Source organism: Temnothorax nylanderi, unplaced genomic scaffold (genome assembly GCF_030848795.1).
Source record: "Temnothorax nylanderi isolate EJ_2023f unplaced genomic scaffold, tnyl_v1.0 TNYL_tig0011_pilon, whole genome shotgun sequence".
NCBI classification, from domain to species: domain Eukaryota; kingdom Metazoa; phylum Arthropoda; class Insecta; order Hymenoptera; family Formicidae; genus Temnothorax; species Temnothorax nylanderi.
In genome coordinates, this window is record NW_027249073.1 from 222,001 (window position 1) to 244,472 (window position 22,472).

The 22,472-nt window shown below is 37.3% G+C and overlaps 1 protein-coding gene and 1 long non-coding RNA gene across 3 annotated transcripts in view; one reads left to right on the forward strand and one right to left on the reverse strand.

The window, feature by feature from the left end:
• Positions 1 to 22,472, reverse strand: part of Vn (membrane-bound neuregulin protein vein) — a 326,537-nt gene that overhangs the window by 95,114 nt on the left and 208,951 nt on the right. For both annotated transcript variants that reach the window (XR_011717187.1, XM_071697083.1), the window contains exon 3: positions 5,133 to 5,275. Coding sequence is in view for 1 of the 2 variants with exons in the window: in XM_071697083.1 (XP_071553184.1) it covers positions 5,133 to 5,275 (143 nt within the window). In the remaining variant the exon portion in view is untranslated. The remainder of the gene's footprint in view (positions 1 to 5,132; positions 5,276 to 22,472) is intronic.
• The window catches only part of LOC139767631 (uncharacterized), a 289,471-nt gene that overhangs the window by 63,024 nt on the left and 203,975 nt on the right, over positions 1 to 22,472 (forward strand). Inside the window, exons 5-6 of the long non-coding RNA XR_011717189.1 lie at positions 18,998 to 19,081; positions 19,224 to 19,268. This is a non-coding gene — a long non-coding RNA (uncharacterized lncRNA). The remainder of the gene's footprint in view (positions 1 to 18,997; positions 19,082 to 19,223; positions 19,269 to 22,472) is intronic.

Sequence of the window (22,472 nt, forward strand, 5' to 3'; positions counted from 1 at the left end):
AATTTATATGTAGGAGATTTATCGATACAAATATCGGCCACAAATACGATTATATATAACACAATTAGTAAAATATATGAACGCAAATGTGAATCCGTATCGATAGAATACTCGCGTGTGATTATCGAAACGAGATTATGGCATTACGACTAGCATTACGAGCGCACTTTCGCGTTAAATTATTCTTACAGCGATTATTTATTCAAAAGCGATTCTATTTTTACCTTCAGTTTCCTGACTGAATTATACTTATAAATATATCCTTATTGTTGAAACGTCTCGCTCCGTCGTTTCTTTGATTTACGAGAAATGTTACGAGCAATATGGTTTTTATCAACCGCACAACTTTCTTATTAAATTAGCATAACGTTCTTTATGTCATTTTTTTTACAATAAATTCACCGATCTCTCTCTCTCTCTTTCTCTCTTTGTTTTTCTCCTCTTTTGGTTTTCAAAGTTTTTTTTTTTTTTTTGAAACATTTATTGTGTGTATTTGCGGAATTAAAACTCGGGTCTTTTTCGATTTTCTACCCTTTTGGCGCTTCTTTATCCCGGAGATATAATATCGAAAACTATCCACACGATAACATGTGCGGCTTTCGCAACTCGCTATCAAAAGTTACATCGCATATTTATCAAAAACATGTTTTGCTATGAGACGAAAAAGAACGTATCTAAATATAGGTAGATTTAAACAATTTAAATATCGTGCATCACAATAGAAAGTTTTTCTGTGCTTTTTTCATCGAGAGCGACATTCCTGCATTCTCGAAAAGCATAAAGGACACTGGAAATGTTTTATTACAGCACATTCAAGTCGTTAGTTAAAAATGTGTTCATTTTTATTCATTACTTCAAAATAGTGTTCAAATGTAAACTGACACAGTTTACTTTAAAGGGATTGCATCTCCGAAAGGTGAATTCCTGTTCGTGTTTTCGCTTTAACGCTCCACAGATCTCAGAAAGAAAAAGGAAAAGAATAAGTAAAGATAGAGCTAGAAGCCAATATTGGCGGTCAGACGGGCGTATAGATATTAATCCGCCCCTTCTCTTTCCTTTCCTCAACGAGGGCGCGGCTCGATTGTGGTAACAGATTGTGGTAAACTTTATCAGCCTAGGGTTACTCGAAAGTGCGCTCGCGGTGTCGGTACGCGAGACTGCAATAACATTTACCACAAACTTTTACTACAGCTCAAATGTTCCTGCCCTACTACCCCCAAGCCAAGGTATTCACCGACGAGCGGGCACTACGTTCTAACAATTGCCACTGCAGCTACAATGGCACGCTTTACTGCCGCGCGGCGGTGTAACTTGATACAATAATGCGCGTTCCGCGTCGTTTACCTAGAAAGAGTTGACTTACGTGACGAGGAAGGCCATGGCTTCTGGCATCCCTAGATCGATACAAACGTATCATCTCAAGCGAGAATAAACTGCGCGCGTTCCATTTTGAACGCGTTTTTGATTAAACGGTGGAATATAATTTGATAAAAATAACATTCCTATATGTGGATTAATCAGATTAATTTTAAACGAAATTATTGCAGCTAAAAATAGCTTAATCTAAAAAACATCAAGATCTTTTACATATTTTTCTTAAAAAGAAAAGAAAAATGACTTGTGTCATTCTCTTAAAAATTCAATATTATTTTAGTTGTCTTATAATATCTGCACACATATGCAACGAGGGAAATTCCGATTTTATTTTACGAAATAGCATAAAGTGTTTCACAACACACTATTATTTTAACAACAAATTAGATTTGCTATAAAAAATATTTTTTTCAAATATTCTGTATCACAATCTGAAAATAATAAAATAACTTGTTCGCGAATTTAAAATAGGAACACACTGTGTACTAACTACATACAGTGTGATAAAAATGTTAAATTTTTTAGCAGCATTTTCTCGTTTAAAAAATATTTTAAAACACATTATTTTAATTATAACAAATGTTTTCCAGCCAATTAAGCGCATCTTTTTCCAACATTTAAAAAAAATTAAATCTAATATCCACTCTCTAGTGTTGTGATGAAAAAAAAGGGGAATTAGCGACTGAAGAAATATTTTTTCGACATTCGTCGTACATAAAATTATTTATTCTGAGAGCATTTAAGTTTCATATGGAAAGTTTGTACCATATCGCTCATATCAATCGCCTTTCTAAAAACGCAAGATTATTAACCTCTACTTGAGGTTTCCATGGATTGTACATCTTGTTGTTACATTATACTTTTAGTCTACTAGCTTAATACTTTTCCACACAAAAAGTATCGTGGTTTACTTCTCCCTACATTATTCGCTAACGTATGATTTTCTACTCGTTCACAAGAGGGTTATTTGTAAATAATCTCTCACGCGATTTAATAACTTCTCTCACGCAAGTCGCATAGAATTTATGGGATATAACGTAAAGAAATAGAGAAATGAAAATTTCACTAAGTCCACATTTTAATCAAATCGAATTACAAATTGGAAAAATTTCTTTTGGTCTTGATGAAAATTAACAAATGTGTATTATTCATATTCATACATAAGATAATTAATAATTTTTTATATTAAGTAAGCGGAAAATATTACTTTCTTTCGAAATTTTTTTTTGATATATTAAAGGGATCTTTAATTCGTTCAGAATTTAAAATTCTTTGAATTCATCGAACGCGTCACTTTTATTGTCAGTCAAAAGCGTCGGAGCGATTTTTAGAAAACTGCCAGAAAATTTCATTATGGCAATCTGTCGACCTGCAATAGGTAGAGCTATAGAATCATCGTGCACGGAAACATTCCGTCGGCGGGCTGCCATCAGCAGGGCTATATGAAACCCTGACGTGGCTGGCAGGGTTGTAATTGTCGCCCTTTGTCCGTCATACGAGCTTGCGGAACCGCTCGGCGGTGAACCGCAAGCTTTACCAACCCTGCTAGAACCACTGAGCCGTACAAGCATTATCGCATCAGGTGCTTAATCCTTGGTTTATCACCTGCGATGCCGACCCGCGCGCGAACAGTCTTCGTTTCCTTGTTGTTGCGAGTTTACTGCTGACGCATCGTATAACTAGGAATTGAATGAAACTGCATGGAGATGGATACTCGCAGATAACGGAGCCCAGTGATTCAGTTTTATGTCCTTAATGCCACTGATCTTTTTCTTTTTTCGCTTCCTCTTATATCGTGCAAAGAGTGTCACTAAACTATTTTTCGCTTCTCTTCTAACTTTAGTTTTTGATCAATTTAACATTGACTTTTTATAAGATCCTTTTGGTACCTTCTAATATTTAATCTTTCTAACTAAGCTTTAAGTTAAAATTTTATTAAAATTTATTAATTGTAGTAGTAATTGTGGTCCATGACACAAATTGCAAGACAGTGTCGTTTGTTGGTATCTGCTCGGCACAACCAGACGATAATGGATCGTATAAATACCGAGGTTACATATAATAAATTCCAACTACCTCTCGCAGTATTTCCCACAGGTAACACTTATTATTTTAGTCGGCGGCAAGATGCGGAAAATAGGGGTGGGTATCGATAAACTCGGTACGCTTCGCGGAATATATCCAGAATAACATAAATATCGCAGTAAAAGGCGTGGCCCAAATATTGCGAGCATTATGAAAAGCCATAAACCACTACCCTAAGGGCAGCCGCTGCACGGATCGATATCCGCGCCGCGACTTGCAGCGACTGCGGATCGTCGCAGGCGCTTGTGCCGTGCACGTCGCGAATATACCTATGCAGTAGCATGCATCGTTACGCGAGAAAACGATGGCCGTAAAAGATGCAACGTCGACGAAGCGATCACTCCAGGAATCGTTCTGTAAACGGCTGTCACTTGTTCTTTGCCGCGACGTGGTCGCACGATGGAATTAAATTCGTTACGTGACCATGTTGGAAATGACGATGTTGGGATACTTTGAATGACTGTCGAGTTGAAACAGTCAACCGCTATTGCGAGATCGCAAAGACAAGTGTCACTATCAGACTTGATCTTAAATACGGATATATTACGTTTTAGCTCGTGCTATTATTACGAATTAGTGCGTCAAAAATTGCGGAAAATGAATAGCTCGTAATTGAGAAATTTATTGCGTTTATTAACGGGTGAAGAAAAAATTAAGTATGGAAGCATTCGATATATATGTATCTGGAAGCGCTGAGCGAATTGCGAAATTTCTTCGCATATCCGTCGAATGTGAAATCACCGAGTCGATATTTCGAAACTAATTCGGCGGAAAATAATCACGTCGTATTTTATATTATTTTCAGAAAATGTACGTCGCGTTGTCTTTTTGACATTGAGACGGATCTCGTGGTAAAACTCCACTTACGATCGACGAAATTTTGCCATTTGGTTAGATGTTAAAACAACTCTTTTTGTAAAAAGTCTACGGTCCGAAAAGCATTCGTGTTTTGTTGCGCTTATTAACTGATCCTTTATCAATGTTAGCGTGTTTATCATTCCAACAGAATAAATTCGATGTATTTTCTCAAAGGCTCTGTGGCGTTGAAAGATCATAGGGGTTTTCTACCGTTAGCGTAGCGATTGACGATACACAGATCGGTGATTCGCAGTCTTTCGCGCTTTTGCATACGCGTGGCTATGATAACGTCAGGTAAAATCCGAAATGCTTCTATCCAAAGGCTTTACCTAAGGTATCGACAGACATAAGCGTTCCGATCGGCACAAAATCTTGAATTCGATTAACAATCTCCGCAAATTGATTTTACTCTATCGGAAACAAGATAATATCGATGAAACCTGTCACTATTTCGATAATTCATTTACGATATTATATTTCTCATAGATATTATTTTATCTTTATTTTGTGTGTAATAATTGTTTAATAGGATATATTTTGATACATCATGATACATTTTTACATTTGATATGCGATTAATTATTGAATGCAGTATTTTTTATATTATATTTTATTAATATACCTCTGTATAGAGTGAGAAATTAACTTTTAATTAGTTATATTTAATTATAGCTATTATATCGGTATTTATTTTGTAATTATTTAAAATCGATAAAATGTACGTCGTTATTCGTGATGAGCAATGCGGATGAATATCATCACTTTTTCGTAAAAATTTGCGTAAATTATATACAAAGAAAGTAATGTGTACTCACTTGTTTCCGGAATTCTGGGATCATGAGTGACTAGAAGTTGGGCCGCAAGTGAGGTCTGATGACCGGAAGTACTCTCAGCCACGCATTCGTATCTGCCACTGTCCTCAGACTTCGCGGAGGATATCACGACTTTCGATCTCCGCCTGTAAATTTTAAAAATTACCTATTTAAATACAGGAATGTTGTAATGTTTCATATGCTAAATCTCTATTTATGAATAATCACAAACTTTAAGCTGCAGCTAAAGATTAAAGATATTATAAGTATTGTTAAATTTTTATCGTTATTAATAATGTCACAAATAACGTAAAGACTAAATAATCATTATGTTCAAAAGATTAAAAAAAGAAGCCGTAATAAACGGCGCACGAACGTATCTCCGTACAGTTATTTAATTACGAACATGTATAACTTCGAATCATTGCACTGGCCCAAATTCAATCGGCCAGTCGGAACAAAATCCGGACTTTAATTATTACGTTCGTGAATCTGTACACGCGCGTTCATCAATCGATTTTCCTTAACCGATTTTCATTTCGTCAATCGCTCGACGCATGGCAGTCCCGGAATTAACCGTCGCGGGCGGTTCGCATTACATCGAATTTACTGACGCGTCGATAACGGAATTAAATAGTCGATTTGCCAGAACGGAACCGTTGACGCGTGCCGCGGTAATGGTTCAATAAGCTCGGTCGGCGAACTGCGAATCGGAAATTCGCTTCGTTATTAGCCGCAACGAGTGTTTCGGCGCCTCGATCTCGCCATTACGCCAGCCAAACGGTCGAATGTGTGTTATTTGTGATTTCAGCAAACTATTGAATTTTCTGCCTTTGCATTATCATCCCATCAATCGCAGAAACTGCGGTTTATTATCGCGTTATAAGATTCCATCGAGCGCCAATGATACTACGCTATCCAAATCGCGTTTCTAAGTTGCACTTCAATTACTGCGATGATTGCTCGAATGCCGAAAACTTCATGATTACGCGATCGGAAATTACATCGAGAGAGGCCAGAGTTCGTAGGTAGCACGCTAACGAAATTAAACGGAGTCGCATGATCGCAATGTAATTTTCATCGAACATGAGAGTGGACGTGAGAGAGAAGAATTAATCCGTAACTGTACTAACTGTACAGAGGACTTTGAAAGACTCTCAGTTAACCAATAATTGCGTGCTATATCGCTATTATATGTCGTATAGATCGAAAGTACGTAATTCTGAAGAGTATAAGAGCTATTTTGATAAAATGGGATCCTTTCAACGTTTTACCAACATTTCAAAGAATTTGTTCTATTATAAGGAAAGAAGTTTGCGGAGAAAAATATAACAATTTAACAAATAAATACTTGGTAAGTATATTAATTCATCCAATATAAAATTTAAAAGAAAATCTTAAGAGACAGATATGCTAGTGCTAGAACAATAAAAACGACCGATGGAAGAAACTATTATTAAACTACTTTAATTGGCGAATAATTGTTTGTGTGACGTCAAGTCACTTTGATAGATTTTATCTGTCTGATGTTCTATCAATCGAAGAACGAGTCATCAATATATATCTGCGATTTGGACTAGTATTGACCTGTAAATGACCGAATATCAGCGAACATTGAGACACTTTTATTTTTTCAGAAACGATTTCTTTCTTCTCATTCATCGTTTATATAACGATCAATTAACTCATCGCCTGTTTCGTATATACGGTTGATATTCAAGTTCTTACGACTTCATCGATTTCTCTAATGGGAACGCAACATCCCGTAGCTTTATCCACACGCGCCAAATGGTGCGTTAACTCGTTTCACGGTTAGGTCGAGTTTATCGGCGTCGAATAATGGAATTAGACGACCTATTTGTCGAGGAGGAAGGTAGATGGAGGAGGAAGAGGCAGTAGGTAGTCGCAGATTCGCTCCATATCGTCATGTTTGAGTAACTTCGGTTACCGGGGTACCGTAGAAGAAGGGGAGGGGGAGGGGAATTAACTTATTATTATCTTCGCCGGGATTTCGAAATCCTCCGAACGGAGTTGCTCTCCGGGCCGAATGGCTGCCGCTCAAAGAGATTCCATAAAGTTCGGGTGGGCAGGAAGTTCTCCTCCTCTCCCCGGGGAAAATCGTGAGAACTCGAATATCCACGCCGCAGTAGAGAGCAAAGCGAAATTTCTCTGGACTCTTTCTAGCCGGGGTAAACTCGTTTTTCCGTACGAGAGAGCCCGCGCGACCTCCACCTGCGAAAGTCCCATATTTTCGAACGTGCGAGGAGAACAAATTTAATAAGTTCAAGTGCGCACGTACGCCGAAATTCAGCCGACGAGATCGACGAAAGTAATTCTAACGGTCAAAGTCGATAGCGCCGATGATTCACGCTTTATTTCTGATTCATGTACTTCATGCGAGGTATTAAAATCGATATAATATTGGTGAATTCAATTTTTTCGATGCCATCGCGGTATAAAAAAATATGTCAATCTGACCTATTTTACTACAAATGAGCGTAAAAATGGTTTTTCAATTTCATTTACTGAAATAATTCTTTACTTTTCATATATTTTTGCAGATACATTATACAATTTTTTGTGCGCTACTGATACTTTTAACTGACACAGCGAAAAAATCACTTACTCTAAAATTGCAATCCAAATACGTTAACTAAAATAAAAATGACTTACAGTCAATCCTGATTTTATATTTTTTTTTTCTGCAATTGACTAGATTAAGAACAGATACTTGAAATAAATTAAAAGAACCGTAAGTTTTTCTGAATATATTTAGATCAGTCTGCTGTATGTACCATCTTTCGACTCTTGATTCCTTTCTCATCAATTTCTCATGATTTTTATTTTAGATCAATATCTTTGATTCAGTTTTGGGTATATTATAATAATATTATAGGTAATGAAATAATCAAATGCGTGTTGAAAATTGTAACAAAATGTTAAAAATGGCAACAGTTATAGATTTCTTAAATTTTACAATATTTTTAATTATATAGTATCTTATAATTTTCTGCGTATATCTTACTGGGTTGTTTCGCGAATTTCGAGAATTCGACAGAAATCCTGTATTGTTTTTTGGAAAATACGACATAATTGCGATGCCTTTATATTTCTATCAAGACGTGATAAGGAAGAAGTTATTGTCTGTCTCAAGGAGCAGTGATTTCTTGTTGAAAATACTACAGCAGTGCGCCACGGAAGGCGTGTTGCGATGCCAGAAATCTTTGCTAAACAGATTTCATTTCATTTACATATCTCTGTATTCCTTGCCGGACCTGAGGAAGATCTCCGACTGCCGTTTTATCTTCCGTCGCCATTGCTCAGCGTATCAACGTCAAAAGGTCGTGGAAAAGGGAGATTCGCGAAATACGCTACGCGTTATAATTAAACGCTTGCATTTTTTACTTGCCTCTACTTGACACCGACTAACGAGTTTCTGCTGGTCATAGCAGAATGAGTCGCGAGCTATTAACTACAGTCGTGAATGAATAGATTGTGTGATAAAAATGTCATATATTCTGACTGTGCTTTGCGAAAATTTTTCATATAGTTATCATACATGATATTTTGAACATTGTACATGTAAAATGTTAGAAAAAAGAACAATACATTAAAAAAGAATTCCGTATATATATATATATATATATATATAGATATATAGCGCGGTGAAAATTTTTCGAAAAATATTATAAGTAACATAAATTTTAAATAAATATAAACGCATAAAATATAAATGCGAATAAAATAGAAAGTTTCCGAGCATTATGACGAAAGTTTTATGTAATTTATCCTCATACATGTCAATCGTGAACATTAATTACGTAACGTTCGATCATATAGTCAGCAGTCAGATTATGTGGTGTTTCTTTCAGCGTACGATGAAATAAAATCCGTTTGCAACGCAACTATGAATTACATGGAAAATCACGGGTGGTCGATGGTTGTATTATGCGAGAGAGAGAGAAGTGTTTAAACAGGATGGGGTCTAACCGCGATCTTTATAAAGGAACGCCGTTGTGAGATTAATTGTGATGCAAACGTGAATAGAAAAAGAGCGGAACGAAACGCTCGAATTGTGCTGAATCTTTTTTTGGCGGGTGCAGCAACAGCTGCAATTCGTAAAATGAGCCGAATGCATATACGCGACCGTGCAAATATTGTAATGGCATAATTGGCACGACGCAACTTTGCAGATGTGGTATGCTATCGTTACGTCGAATATTCGACTCGATTCGGGACACGTGGCGCCTGTCATTTCGAATTGCTCTTCGGACGATTACTGCATCATCGTCCGCAACGCAGTCGACACATGCTGACCATCCTTACTCGTATCCACCGTGTTCGTGCAATTCAGATCGCAGTTAAAACGCCGATTGATGTAACAATCGCAATTTAATCGAACGTTATTTGCTCGGATCGCGAATCGCGACAATGTCACGCTCATCTGAATTTTAATTTCATTCGACGTTTTTTTTTGCCGCACATACATTTTACATAATATAAATACGGGATATTTCTTGTAATAATATGGAGAATTTATATTTAATAATGCGTTATCGCATTGTCCTCTAATATGCAAAGTTCGTAATATCTACTAATCGCATAGTCGATAAAAATTACAGTCTAAAAACATGAAATACAAAAACTTAGAAACTCTCACAGATTTTCATTTATCATCAACAGAGTTTTCGATTGTTTGTAATATATATAACTAGCTTAGTTTATAATACGTAAAACTATATTTATAATATACATAACTGGATCAATTTATTTCAGTTCATACTCTGTTGCTATTTAATTCTGATAGTTAGCTCTCGATTAGAACCATCCCAAGTATTCCACGAGGATAGCTTCGTAAAGAGCACTTCGTGAACATGTCCGTTCCATCCCCTTTAAGCAATTTCACATGCGCGCGTTTACGAGATACACACGTTCGCGAGCAGGAGAGTTAGCGCGAAAAGGTTGAATGCATAAGGAAGATAGCGCACTAGCTGATGGTATACGAGAGAATTACGAAAAAAATGCCACGGTGTGTGTGTGTGTGTGTGTGAGAGAGAGAGAGAGAGAGAGAGAGAGAGAGAGAGAGAGAGAGAGAGAGAGAGAGAGAGAGAGAGAGAGAGAGAGAGAGAGAGAGAGAGAGAGAGAGAGAGAGAGAGAGAGAGAGAGAGAGCACGAGCCATCGTGCGACTGACAGAAAAAGAAACAGATAGGGAGGGAGAGAAAGAGAGCGAAAGCAAGGTTTCTAATTCGGTGCCGCGGCAAAGATCGACACTCTGTCTAGACTTTAACAGCACTCTCCGCTCAACTGCCTTGTATATCTTGCCGTTTGGAAGGAGAGAAGAGCCCAGAAAGTTCGAAAAAGCAGGGTAAAGATTGGGAGGGGGAGGGGGAGGGGGGAAGACGAAGAGAAGGAGAATGAGAAGGAGGGCCTCGACAGAAGAAGTAAGGTAACGAGGCGAATGTAGCGGAGGGAAGAAGAACGAAACTGTGAGAGAGTATTAGATTTCTATTTATACATATACCGTACACTTCGTTCATGGCTCGCCCGCCGCTCTTCGCGCTCTCCTTTCATCTCGTTACGTTTCTGCGGCTAGTTACCGTGCGCCTCGCCTCGCCTCGCCTCGCGTCGCCTCGCTCTTCTCCCGCCTTCCTTTGACGGCATACGGAGTCGATCCATTTTCTAACGACGCGCCAGGCAGATCGCCAAGGTATCCCCCTGCCGCGTCAGTACGCATCGCATCGCTTCAAGCGAGGTCGGATACGCTAAGTCCCGACGGACGAATTGGACTCCCGAAGTTACCGAAAGGTCGACTGCCGTTAGAGTAAAAGGGTGAAAGATGATCGACTTATCCGCGATTTTTTCCCCTTCGGAGATGCGCTGCGGTTGGGGCTTTCACCGTTATGACGAGTATCCGTGATTTTCAATGAAATACCACGAGAGAGAGAGAGAGAGAGAGAGCGATCTCCATCGTCCCGTTCCCCATCCGTATACCCCGCACGTGTAGTCAACTCGTGTAAATCTCTTCGGGTTATTCCGAGGCTGCGCTCCTGAAGCGTTGGAAAGAGATCGCGCTCGAGTGTCTATTACCGCTTCTCTCGAGAAACACGGATCACATGTGCGGAGAGATCGATCCTATAAGCACTCGCATCCACATTCTCGGCTAACTTCCTGAGAATAGTTAATTTATTATTCTTCCTCTCTCGGCTATTTGGGACATCGAGAGAGGCTAATTATCAAGTTAATTTAGAAGTTTAATCAATTGTTTATTTTCAAGAAAAATTTTAAGATTTGTTTGAAAGTATTGCTTTACTGTACCTTCACGATCACATTGTTGAAATATGTTGCATGTATTGATTATTGCTGAACAGGTTTTGAAAACGTATCGTACTCGTAAATACAAAAACGGGTAAAGGAATATTAATTTTCAATAGAATTGTAAACCGTAACGGGCAGTGGTGAACGTTTGATATTTTGTCTATACCGACTGTGTACAACATGCTAGTAAACGCGGTAATTAAATCTCAATTGCAATTTCCCTTGTTTATCGTATAAATATTTGTTGCAGTTTTGCAGTGTGTACGAAATACGCTGACAGTGAGAGGGAAAAAGACAAAGAGAGTAATGAATTCAAATTTGCGAAACTTGTCGGGATCTCTCGTTTAACGATTAAAATTCATCTCGCATAATTGCCTATTATCCGGAAAATAATTAGTCACGTAGTTTCATAAGCGCGCGTCGTTTGTTTTTAATTAAATCCCGTGGGAGAGTGGCGCAACGACTTTCGGCTCACGCAGCCCTGAGTCGTTCAAATCTCTTCAGGCTATTCCGAGTTTCCGTTTGCCGAATCGCGCAAGTTGCGGAAGTCTCTTCGTCAGAGATCAAACGCAGGCTATATCGCTCCCGGATATGCGGCGATGAGCGAGAGTGTACGAAGTTATCGGCTGGAAGTTGTCGAAAGTTACGCGGAGCTTTAGAGACGCCACTCGGATTTAAGCATTTAAAGCGTCAAAAAGTAAAGGATATTTCTGCCGAGATGATGGAAGAATCGATGGCTTTTTCCGAATTAAAGTGAGATCATGTGATGTTATTTTAATTCGATCGATTAATTAATCAAAATTTCACAATAATAAGCTATTATGAAATTATGAATTATTATATTGTTAATGATTCAATACAAGTAATCTGACGCTTGCAATAGTATCTATTATTAGTTTACGTACTTTTAATATACAAAATTGGTAATAGGCATATTTAATAAACAAACCATGTTTTCCGACCCGAAAATTGAAGCGACAAGAACACATATGTAACATACATATAAAATAGCAATTTAGAAACGCAGGGAGAGTTTCAGGTTATACATATTTCGATGTTCTGAAGAGTTTCATCGGTAGTGGTAGTAGGATTAGACAGTAAGTTCAAAGCTTAGATGGTATTAAGTCTTAAGAATGGATTCTGTGATGATCCTAAGTGAATGCACTTCGCGAACTTCGCGAACTGCATGATAATAACTCGCGCGATAAGAAAGTGTGAATCGATTATTATATGATTAAATTGTATAATAGAGGTTCTCTCGTACTAAATTATTTCTTGAGTTAGTATTTTAACCTAAATAATTCTCGCAGGATTATCGTCGCAAAGTAGACATATGTCTATTTCAAAGAAGCTCGATGTACAGTCATTTTCATGAAGATTATTGCGTGCTTGTCATTAAGATCATAGGAAAGATAGCTTCTCATGACGTGATGAATGCATTATCAGATTGTAAGAAGAATGGATTTTTTTCAATACAGACTTTATATAAAACCGAACGTTTGTAATTTCGTCTGTCATTCAAGATGCAACGTTCGTGAACATTTCGCGGAATTTCGTTTGTCGTAATAAACACGTAGTTAGAAACGAGTAATAATTACGTCTGCTCCGTTGTAATTTCTGGCGTACGAGTATAAAATGAGTACACAATTCTCGTATATAAAACATCAGTTAATAACTTATAATATTAAGTTCTTCATTATCTGCCCTCTTTTTTCCGACAACACTGTCCTTTTCCTCGGTTCGCTCGGATTCTCGTGAGATGGAAGCTGAGCAGAAGAAAAGGGTATAGGAAGGAAGGAAGGAAGGAAGGAAGGAAGGAAGAAAGGAAGTGGAGGCAGAGGGTGTTCGAAAAAACGAGGGTGGCAAAAAAAGGAGGAAAATAAAGCGTCGAGCCGCCGGACATTTCGCCGCGAATTGCGGTCGCCGTTCGCGCGCCCCTTTCCAACAGCGACGCCGGCGTCGCGACGCGAGCATTACGCTTAATTTGCCTTCTGCGTTCTCCGCCGTTTGCCCCCTGTCTCTTTTTGTCGTCGCTGCCGGGAGATATGCTGCAGCGGCGGCGGCAGTTTAAATGGAGTCGAGGTGAAGCTACGAGGGGAAAAGATTGTGAAGTCGAGATTGGATTTTGACTGAGCGGGTAGGATTATTTGAAAAATGGAAATTGGAAAATCCTCAAATATTATTTGATAAATATCTAAATAAAAATTGTGATAATGAGTTAGTGTGCTAATAAGCTATAATAAATATCCATTCTTTATATTAAATCTCGTATATACAAATTGTTATCAAGCATTCGCATCGTTTAAAAAACGTTAAAAAACTGTACAGTATTAGTCAAAATGAACAATATATTTTCTGCACGCTTTTATCCTTTCATAACTATCCATCAATGGTAATTCTGCAACAGGCTTGGTCGATAATCCCCGCGACTTTCACCGATGCTTTTAAGTCATCAGGACAGAGTAGAAACGTATCGCTTGTCGTGGATACATCGATGTACCTTGTAGTACAGACAGAAGTTTCTCATTCACGGGCTTTCGTGACGGCTCGATGGTCGCGCCAAATGCCGCGGAATGTTGCAACTCGATTGACCGGCCGGGGAAATGGATTCCTAATGGTGGACGTCACTGCGAACGGCGCGGCAGAACTATCAGTCTTGTAATGGAAACGGCATGTCGTTGAAACCGGCAGCAACCGGAGAAAGGAAGATACATTCACAAAGGCAGAAAGCGCCGGACGAAGGCAGAGAAAGGAAGTGGGGAGGGAATATCGAATAAGAAAAAGAGAGAGAAGGAAAGAAAAAGAGAGGGGAGAGAATCTTCCTACCTATCCTCTCCTCGACTCTAAGTCTGTTTTTCTTCCATCCTGTAGAAGTAGTTAATGGTTTTCTTTTGGGCGACTTGCCTCGCTGTGTTAATGCTTCTGCCGATTGAATAGAATCTTTCTCTCTCTTTCTCTCTCTCTCTTTCTTTTTCTCGCCCTCTCCACTCTGTTTGCTGTTCCCTCTGTCATTTCACGGCAGTGGCTCCTCGTCTTTCATATGCTCGTTCTTTTTCCATCTGCGCATCGACGTCCTCACCGTGCGAAGGCATCCTTCTATCTGTTCCGTCTGCCAACGTCCCCCCGATCGCCCCGAGAGCGATTGTATCGATAAGTGGAAATCGTTTTCAATGCGGTAGAAAGCGTCTAAGAGTTCCATACACATGGAGTGCGTCAAGAGTCGCGTACGTTCTCTTAGCCATAGATGTAGCAGAGATTGAAAGAAAAATCGATTTTTCACCAATGGCGTTTAAGTAGAACCATAGTTTAACTGATTTCCTTTGCCTCTTCCAGAACAAAAATTAAAAATAAAAAATGTAATTTTGTTTAATCAATCTAAATTAATCTGGTTAATCTACTTAGACAGTTGTTTCTTTCATCGAAACACGAGCTATTACATTATGAGTTATTGAGAATTTTATTTTTCGAAATTAAAAATATTTTTCACTAATTAACTTTTAGATGTAAAAACATATAACAAATTCTTCATTTGATTCCAAGTGAGTTTTGCTTTAACAAAACATTGCAATTCGTGAGTTAATTGCAAACATATTGAAAACCGAATGTTGCAACGTTGTGAGAATAGCGACGACAAATCAGGAACACACGTGATTTTTAATAGATTCTGTATACATGTCGATGAAACATAGTTAACGAGAACGTTCAGATTTTGCGTGCACTCGGTGTAATTTAATGAATTTGTCTGGCAACAATTTTCTTTCATTTCATGAACGGCTTGAAATAATGGCCGACCACTCGTCTACCTTTATCACTTGTTCTGCTAGTTGATGATATTGAGCATTAATGCATTTGCATTCTGACTTGGGCATTTGTCGCGTTTGCTGTATTATTTATAATTAATTTGCCAAATTAAATTTGCACGGTTGTTGGATAATTGCTATTTATATTTAAATATTCCTGATTTCAATTGACATTTAATTATAAATGTTCACAAAGATGAACATGGAACTTAAAAATTAATGGAATAAATGCAAATCGTTTTATAATATCGCGCAATTTATATTCATTTATATTACATTATAAAAATGAAATTTAATTCCGTTACCGGGCCTAAAATTTCTTTTAAAATTCTATTTCATTATTACAATTTATTAAAAATTTATCCCTACTAACATTTAAAAAATGAATACGACCAAGTCTGTTTCGAATGCGTAAAGTATCATATCTATAAAGCTATTTTTCAATTGGGAAGAAATTTAAATTTATGAAAGTACATAATTTTTTTATAAAATTTTTGTTTCTCGTATACGAATTTTTTTTATGTTCGTGAATTTTTTAAATGAAATTTTTGTTTCATAACCACATTATTTGTAGATCCGGAAAGCTTTTCGTATTGAGTCGCTAGTCGCTGACTCACTCTGTCATTTGAGATATCATCGTCGTCTCGATTACGGATCAGTTACGTTAGTGAAATACGAATAACTACGGCTAGACAACATGACGCTTCTTAACAGCCTCCGACGCGACGCCGGGCACGATTTCTAATTTTAGTTGCGACAGAATCCAGGGCCGTGTCTCTTCCCTTGCGCAAAGGTGCACTCTCCTCTCCTGTCGTAATCTATCTTTCTTTCGTAATGGATCTGATCAATGTTTAAAAATCTGTACACTATAACCATTCGAAAAGTCTTAAAACAAGGCACAAAAGTGCATTAAAGGGAATAGGAAAGAATATCCGTCGTAATCTATATTTTATTCTCGCTAAGTGCAGCAGTGAATCGTTAAATCTAATTTTCATCTCTTTTGAGCGGAGTTTAGGATATAGAATAATATAATCATTTCTATTAAAACAACTTATGATATAATATTATTAGTTTTTATAAATAATATTAATATATTTTAATATAGATATAACAAAGATTTTCTGATCTATATTTTTATCGACACGCTTGATAATCACTGTGGACATATATTTTTGGCACTCAGACGAAATCGAGAGGCACCAGAAAATACATTTCTCTTTTGTCTGTCAAGCAAGAAATCTGATCCGCGTGAGTCAACTTATGTATGTATTAATAGCTCTTAAATTTCATATTGAGTATCGAGCTGAGAAAAATTACGGCTTAAAAAGAGAACGATTATCTTGAGAAATAGATTTTTAAAGCGTGACAAATAGGAATTATGGGATTATTTGGTACGTTTTTGTATTCTGAAAAAAATGCTGTACAATATTCTTATATAACATATTGATTAACAAGACAGCGACACGCGTTTACTTGAAATTAACTTTCTCAAACTCGATAGACATGTCAGCGATACTAAATTTAATGTCCATATTTGGAGAGTAAAGTTTATCTTCGTTTTGACTGGAAAAATATTTATGGAAATTACTCTGTCATTACTTTTTTAAATTTTTTGTTGCGAGAGTTGTGAAATTGTATGATTTTAATAAGTTAATGAAAAAGAATAAGATTATACATCGCCACAATCTTTGCAGCGATTTAATCTGATTTTTTGAAATTTATTAAAATTATAAGACTTGATTAATCAAAATTATACAATTTTATTCTTCTCTTGAATTAAAATTTAAAAGCAATAATAATAAATTAATCAACAAGCTACAAATAGTTTTCACTACAAGGCGAAGATAAATCTTTTCAAATAATAGATTTAACAAAGTGATTTAATAAAGTGATTCACATTAATTGTTCAATTCGTCATTAAAGAAAAGGACTAAATAATTCGCGCGTAACAGCTAAAATTTACAGTAACATATTATTTACTATACATTTATATACATATCAACCGAACGGAAACGAATTCCTTCGTTAATTAAAATTCCATTTAAACGCTCTTTCGGCCGAATGTAATTAATCGTTATTTTAGGCGACGCTAACGAGTCCACAAAACAAAGCGCAAAATATGCAACAGCTCGTGTATCGAAATCAATTTAAAATACAAGAAACGAAATATTCGGCGTATAGCTATTTCGTATATTACGTTATACATACATATACCCATGTTTTGTAGTTTGAAATATTTTGTACAAAGCGAGTCTCTAACCGACGCGCGACGTAACGGCCTTGATGACGCTTGTTTTGATAGCAGCGCGCTACGGGCGGCGTACACAAGGCCGCCGCGCGCCGCACCCCGCGTTATCATTCGCAAAGCGACTAGTAGGCCAGTCAAATTAGACATTTTGCTATGAAAGTGATGCGAACTTTTTTATTCCTTTTTAGGCGTGTTGGGGATGTTTAGAAAAGCTTATTTTTGAGTTGTCGTATCATGAGACCCAGAGCTTTTTGAGGGGGGGAGGGGGAACCAAAATTTTCGCGGTTTTTTGCATTTATCTCGTTTTGATTAATAGATAGCACTTTTTCGCTCGTGAGAAAGTTGTAGGGCTTGAAAAAACGAAGAAAATGAGCGGTGACTCGTTCCGATTCGTCAAAAATTGAGCCCAGGGGAGCCTCCGGAAGTCGCGCGTGTCGAGCCGAGCGTTCGGAACTCGGCGCGTTTTTCGCTTCTATCTCTTTTCTGATAAATGCTCAATTTTTGACGAATCGGAACGAGTCACCGCTCATTTTCTTCGTTTTTTCAAGCCCTACAACTTTCTCAAGAGCGAAAAAGTGCTATCTATTAATCGAAACGAGATAAATGCAAAAAACCGCGAAAATTTTGGTTTCCCCTCCCCCCCTCAAAAAGCTCTGGGTCTCATGATACAACTCAAAAATAAGGTTTTCTAAACACCCCCAACACGCCTAAAGAGGAATAAAAAAGTTCGCATCACTTTCATAGCAAAAGCCTTTTTTTGGTCTAATTTGACTGGCCTCTAGGCACCGGCGCGGATCGCTCCGCGTGTCTTCGCATTATCTTTTGGAGCGGGGTGCGATGCGTATCGAGAAATGCGATTATTCCTTACGAAGGCTGTTTGCGGTTACGAACTGGTACGATTAACGATTCTTGTGTTAGGACAGATAACTATCGTGGGGGGTTTTTAAGAGGATTTATTTTATAACGACGGCGAATTGGTACTCGAAGCTCGTTGTTTCTTCACCGTATGGGATCTCGTATTTATTCAAGATCGCCGTATTATCATTCGCGAAGTATGACTCGAGCGGGCAAGTAACGGCACGAACCGCTCCGTATATTTTCTTCGCATTTTCTTTCGGAAATATGTACGTCGCGAGTAAGAAAGAGATCGATTCCGAGCAGTGTCGCGATGCGTTTAAGTTTTAGTAGAGATATTTACAGTCGTAAGTAATCCTGTATTTTTATATTTGTCGGCCGCGTAATATAAATCCAGCGTTTTAATATCGGTGATGTTAAAATTTTCTGTATGTCAAGATTTATTCGTTCCGAGATGCTACGCGTTTCAAGATTCCGTAACACAATTTCGGAGATCGTAATTTCGTACCTTTCTATAATTTATCCGTCATAATACATAACGATAATGTGCGTGTCGATAGTTCCGCGTAAAATGCCGCACGAATAATTGTATTTCGATAATTGGTGCGCGCGTGTGAATGTAATTAACCGTGTAATTAACCATTTTCAGGAGTGTGTTGTGTGAGTGCAACAAAGGAATCTGAGAGGAGGAGGAGGCCTAGGAGGCATCGGGCAACGGCGGAGCAACCACAGAGTGAGTATAAAAAATCCATTATTCATATATAATTTCTTATTCACGGGATTGACTTTTTATCGCTTTTGCGTGAAACAATTCTCTGAAATAATTGATGACTCGCGGCGATTTGCTATAATTTATATAAATTTTTATGTTACAGTTCAACGTAGTTCGTTTCTCAACTCCGCTCCTGCGCATCGAATTGGTGAGTGACTAATTACCTTTTATTCTAATTTGGGATAATAGATCTGTGAAAATTGGATTGGATATGCGAAAAATATATGTAGATATATGTACGTTAATGACGTAAGAATAATAGATATATCTTTTTGTAGATCTATTATTTTAAGATGAACAGGTTAGAACAAATTCCGACTAATATTTAATCCTTGAATATATGAAATCTCGCAGTTATTTATTGTGCATACACATGCCAGAAACTAAAATAAAAATCGTTATATCAATGCATTTGTTGGCATTTTAGTATTCGATGTTTTTCTATACGGTGGTACTAATTATATGAAACACAATTGCCTGATATGTATAGAACAAATTTGCAAACATTTGTTAATTTAATACATAAGCAAGATTTTTAAGAATCGAGAAGATTTTATAAAGATATAATATATTATAATAATATTATTAATTAACATATAGTAAATAACATCAATTATATTATATATGTACTTGATATATATTATATTTAATTATATTTTCGAGTTTATTGGTTAGATAAAGTAAGGAAAAAGAAAAGAGAGAAAAAAGTAATATAAAATTATATGGATAAAATACTGATATTTTAGCTGGAATATAACGATTTTATTCAAGTTTCTTTGTGGTGTTTATACTTCATGGATGACGAAACATGGAATAAAATATTTCTGTTTATTATATGTATTTTATGTCAAATAAAATAAAATAAATATTTATAAAACATGGTAGGAAAAATAGAGAGAAAGAGAGAGAAAGAAGTTAAATGTATTATTTTATTTTCTCTTTTTTCCTCTTTCCAAATATTTTTTAAGTAAGTTTGAAATATTGTATTTGGAGCTTTTCTCTCTCTCTCTCTCTCTCTCTCTCTCTCTCTCTCTCTCTATCTATATATATATATATATATATATATATATATATATATATATATATAAGTATATTTTTCAAGGATTAAGTATTAAAGTTGATACAAAAAAAGAAATAGTCAGAGATTTATCAACATGTATATGTTGCATAAATAAATAATTGATTGCTAATAAAAACGTAACTATTAAATGGTCCGCGTATCTTAGAATGTACAACTTCATTCTGAGTATCTTATAATGCACTTTTGAGACATAAGATTTATATAACATAGAAGATTAGAAATATAATCCTTAGAGTTACGACGGAGGTCGACAAAAAGGAAAAAAAGAAATTCCATCGGAGAGACACGTGCATTATTTCAGCATTACAGAATCGATTCCGCCGATGCGAAATTCGTGTCTGCGTGATGTAACGCGTTGCGTAAGTTTTGACATGTTTCGCGAGCTAACACAGAATAACTAAACTGATAGACCGCGGAGAATAGGGGGAAAACATCCCCGCCGTACTCCGGAGGGATATTCCTGAGAAATGGTCGGAATCCTATCCCGATGGGAGGTAACTCTTGTCGCGATACCTCGTTAACCACACGGATTTTCCTACTGGAATCTCGGCGATATCCGTGCTCCCCGGACAACGCAAAAGTCAAGCAAGTTTTGTTGTCTGTACGAGGCGATAAAACGTTCTGATTACTGTCGAAATTACAGCTTACTTCTAAATTAGGGACCTCTTAAATGCCTTTTACTTCAAATTGTCAATTTCCCTGATTTTTCTGTGAATCTTATAATGTAATATTTCTTTTGATACTTACGAGCTCTTCTATCTCTATAAAATAATAAAAAATAGCGCGGTCTATCAGTTTAGTTCTGTTAACTCGATTATTATTTAATGGAAAGCTGAAAAATGAGATCTTTAATTACGAGACCGTATAACACGTCACTTTGAGATAAAATAATAAAAGTCCTAATGGATGAAATTGCTTCGTGCAAGCACTTACAAGAGAAACGATCTAACAATAAGTGTTACGCGAAAATGTATTACGGTCAATAAGACAAAAGTATCTGACTCGCGCCGTTGCATCGAGTAGTCTAGCCTAGCCGGCCCTCTTCGTCGGCGATAAATCAATCGTCACGATGTTCACACGATCGACAGAAATTCCAGCTGAAATTCCGCAGCACTTTTCGGACTCGAGTCACCCGGAGTCGAGACACTCTCTTTCGTATATCCGTACTTCCCTTTCGCTCTGTGTTTATGAAAGGCGCCGACCATCGACAGAGCGGGAAAAGAGCTTTGATTTATGGTAGCGTTTTTGCCCCCGCGGCCTTAAAGGGCGATTTTCCGTTCCGACGAACCGAGGCGAAGCGAGGCGGCGCTGAAATAATCTCAGCTTGCCGAGAACCTCCGATGAAGCACAGGTAGTCAAAAGCCTCGCCGTGCGGTGTTTCCCTGGCGAGCTTGACGTTCGGGTTATAAATACCGTGACCCATCAATGGCGCGACTATCGCCATTCAGAGCGCCGGAGATACTGATGAGAATAGGAAGACAAGTGTATGGAGGGAGAAGACTACCAAGTGAGAACAGAGAAGAGTAGAGAGATAGAACGGAGCGAGTATATATGGAAATGTACCCCGGTTAAATTCAGTGTCTAATAAACTACCGAGAGATATTTCAGGAAAATTTAGTATACTTTAAGAAGAGATCAATTTATAATCAAAGTTTAATTTTTTTCTTGTCGAAAATTTAAATCGGAAAAAAATAATGATCATTTCATATGCGATAAATGATATAACCTTTTCATATTTCACGATATCGGATACGTCAGTAAAATATCGAAATATCTGCAGATGATTAAAACATTTCAAATTTAACATCGTTCAGATATTGACAGCATTTGAATAACATAGCTGGATATATATACAATGTGTAAATATTTTTTACATATGGATAGGAATAATTATCATTTAAAACGTTAAAACCATTCGATATCAATACGGCGAAAATTATTTGCAAAATAATGATGTTCTCCTGAAAATTATATCGGCATTACTTGCGGAGGATTTCTATTATTACAAGAGTTGTGGAGTTTACGAAAAAGAAAGTTATGTGCTTCCATGCTAGCCGTGCGATTTTCAGCTATCTGTGTTAATAGCAATCGTAGAATTACACAATATCCTTCGAGACGCCACCTTGCAACTCATCTTGCGCATCGCGCTCAAAATGCCACGCCGAGAAAACCGTCGCGGGGTCTCGGAGTTAGTCTTTACAGTCAAGTGAATATTCTATAACGACGGGGCGAAATAAAAGCGAGCCGCTTTGAGGAGTTAGTTCTTGGTAT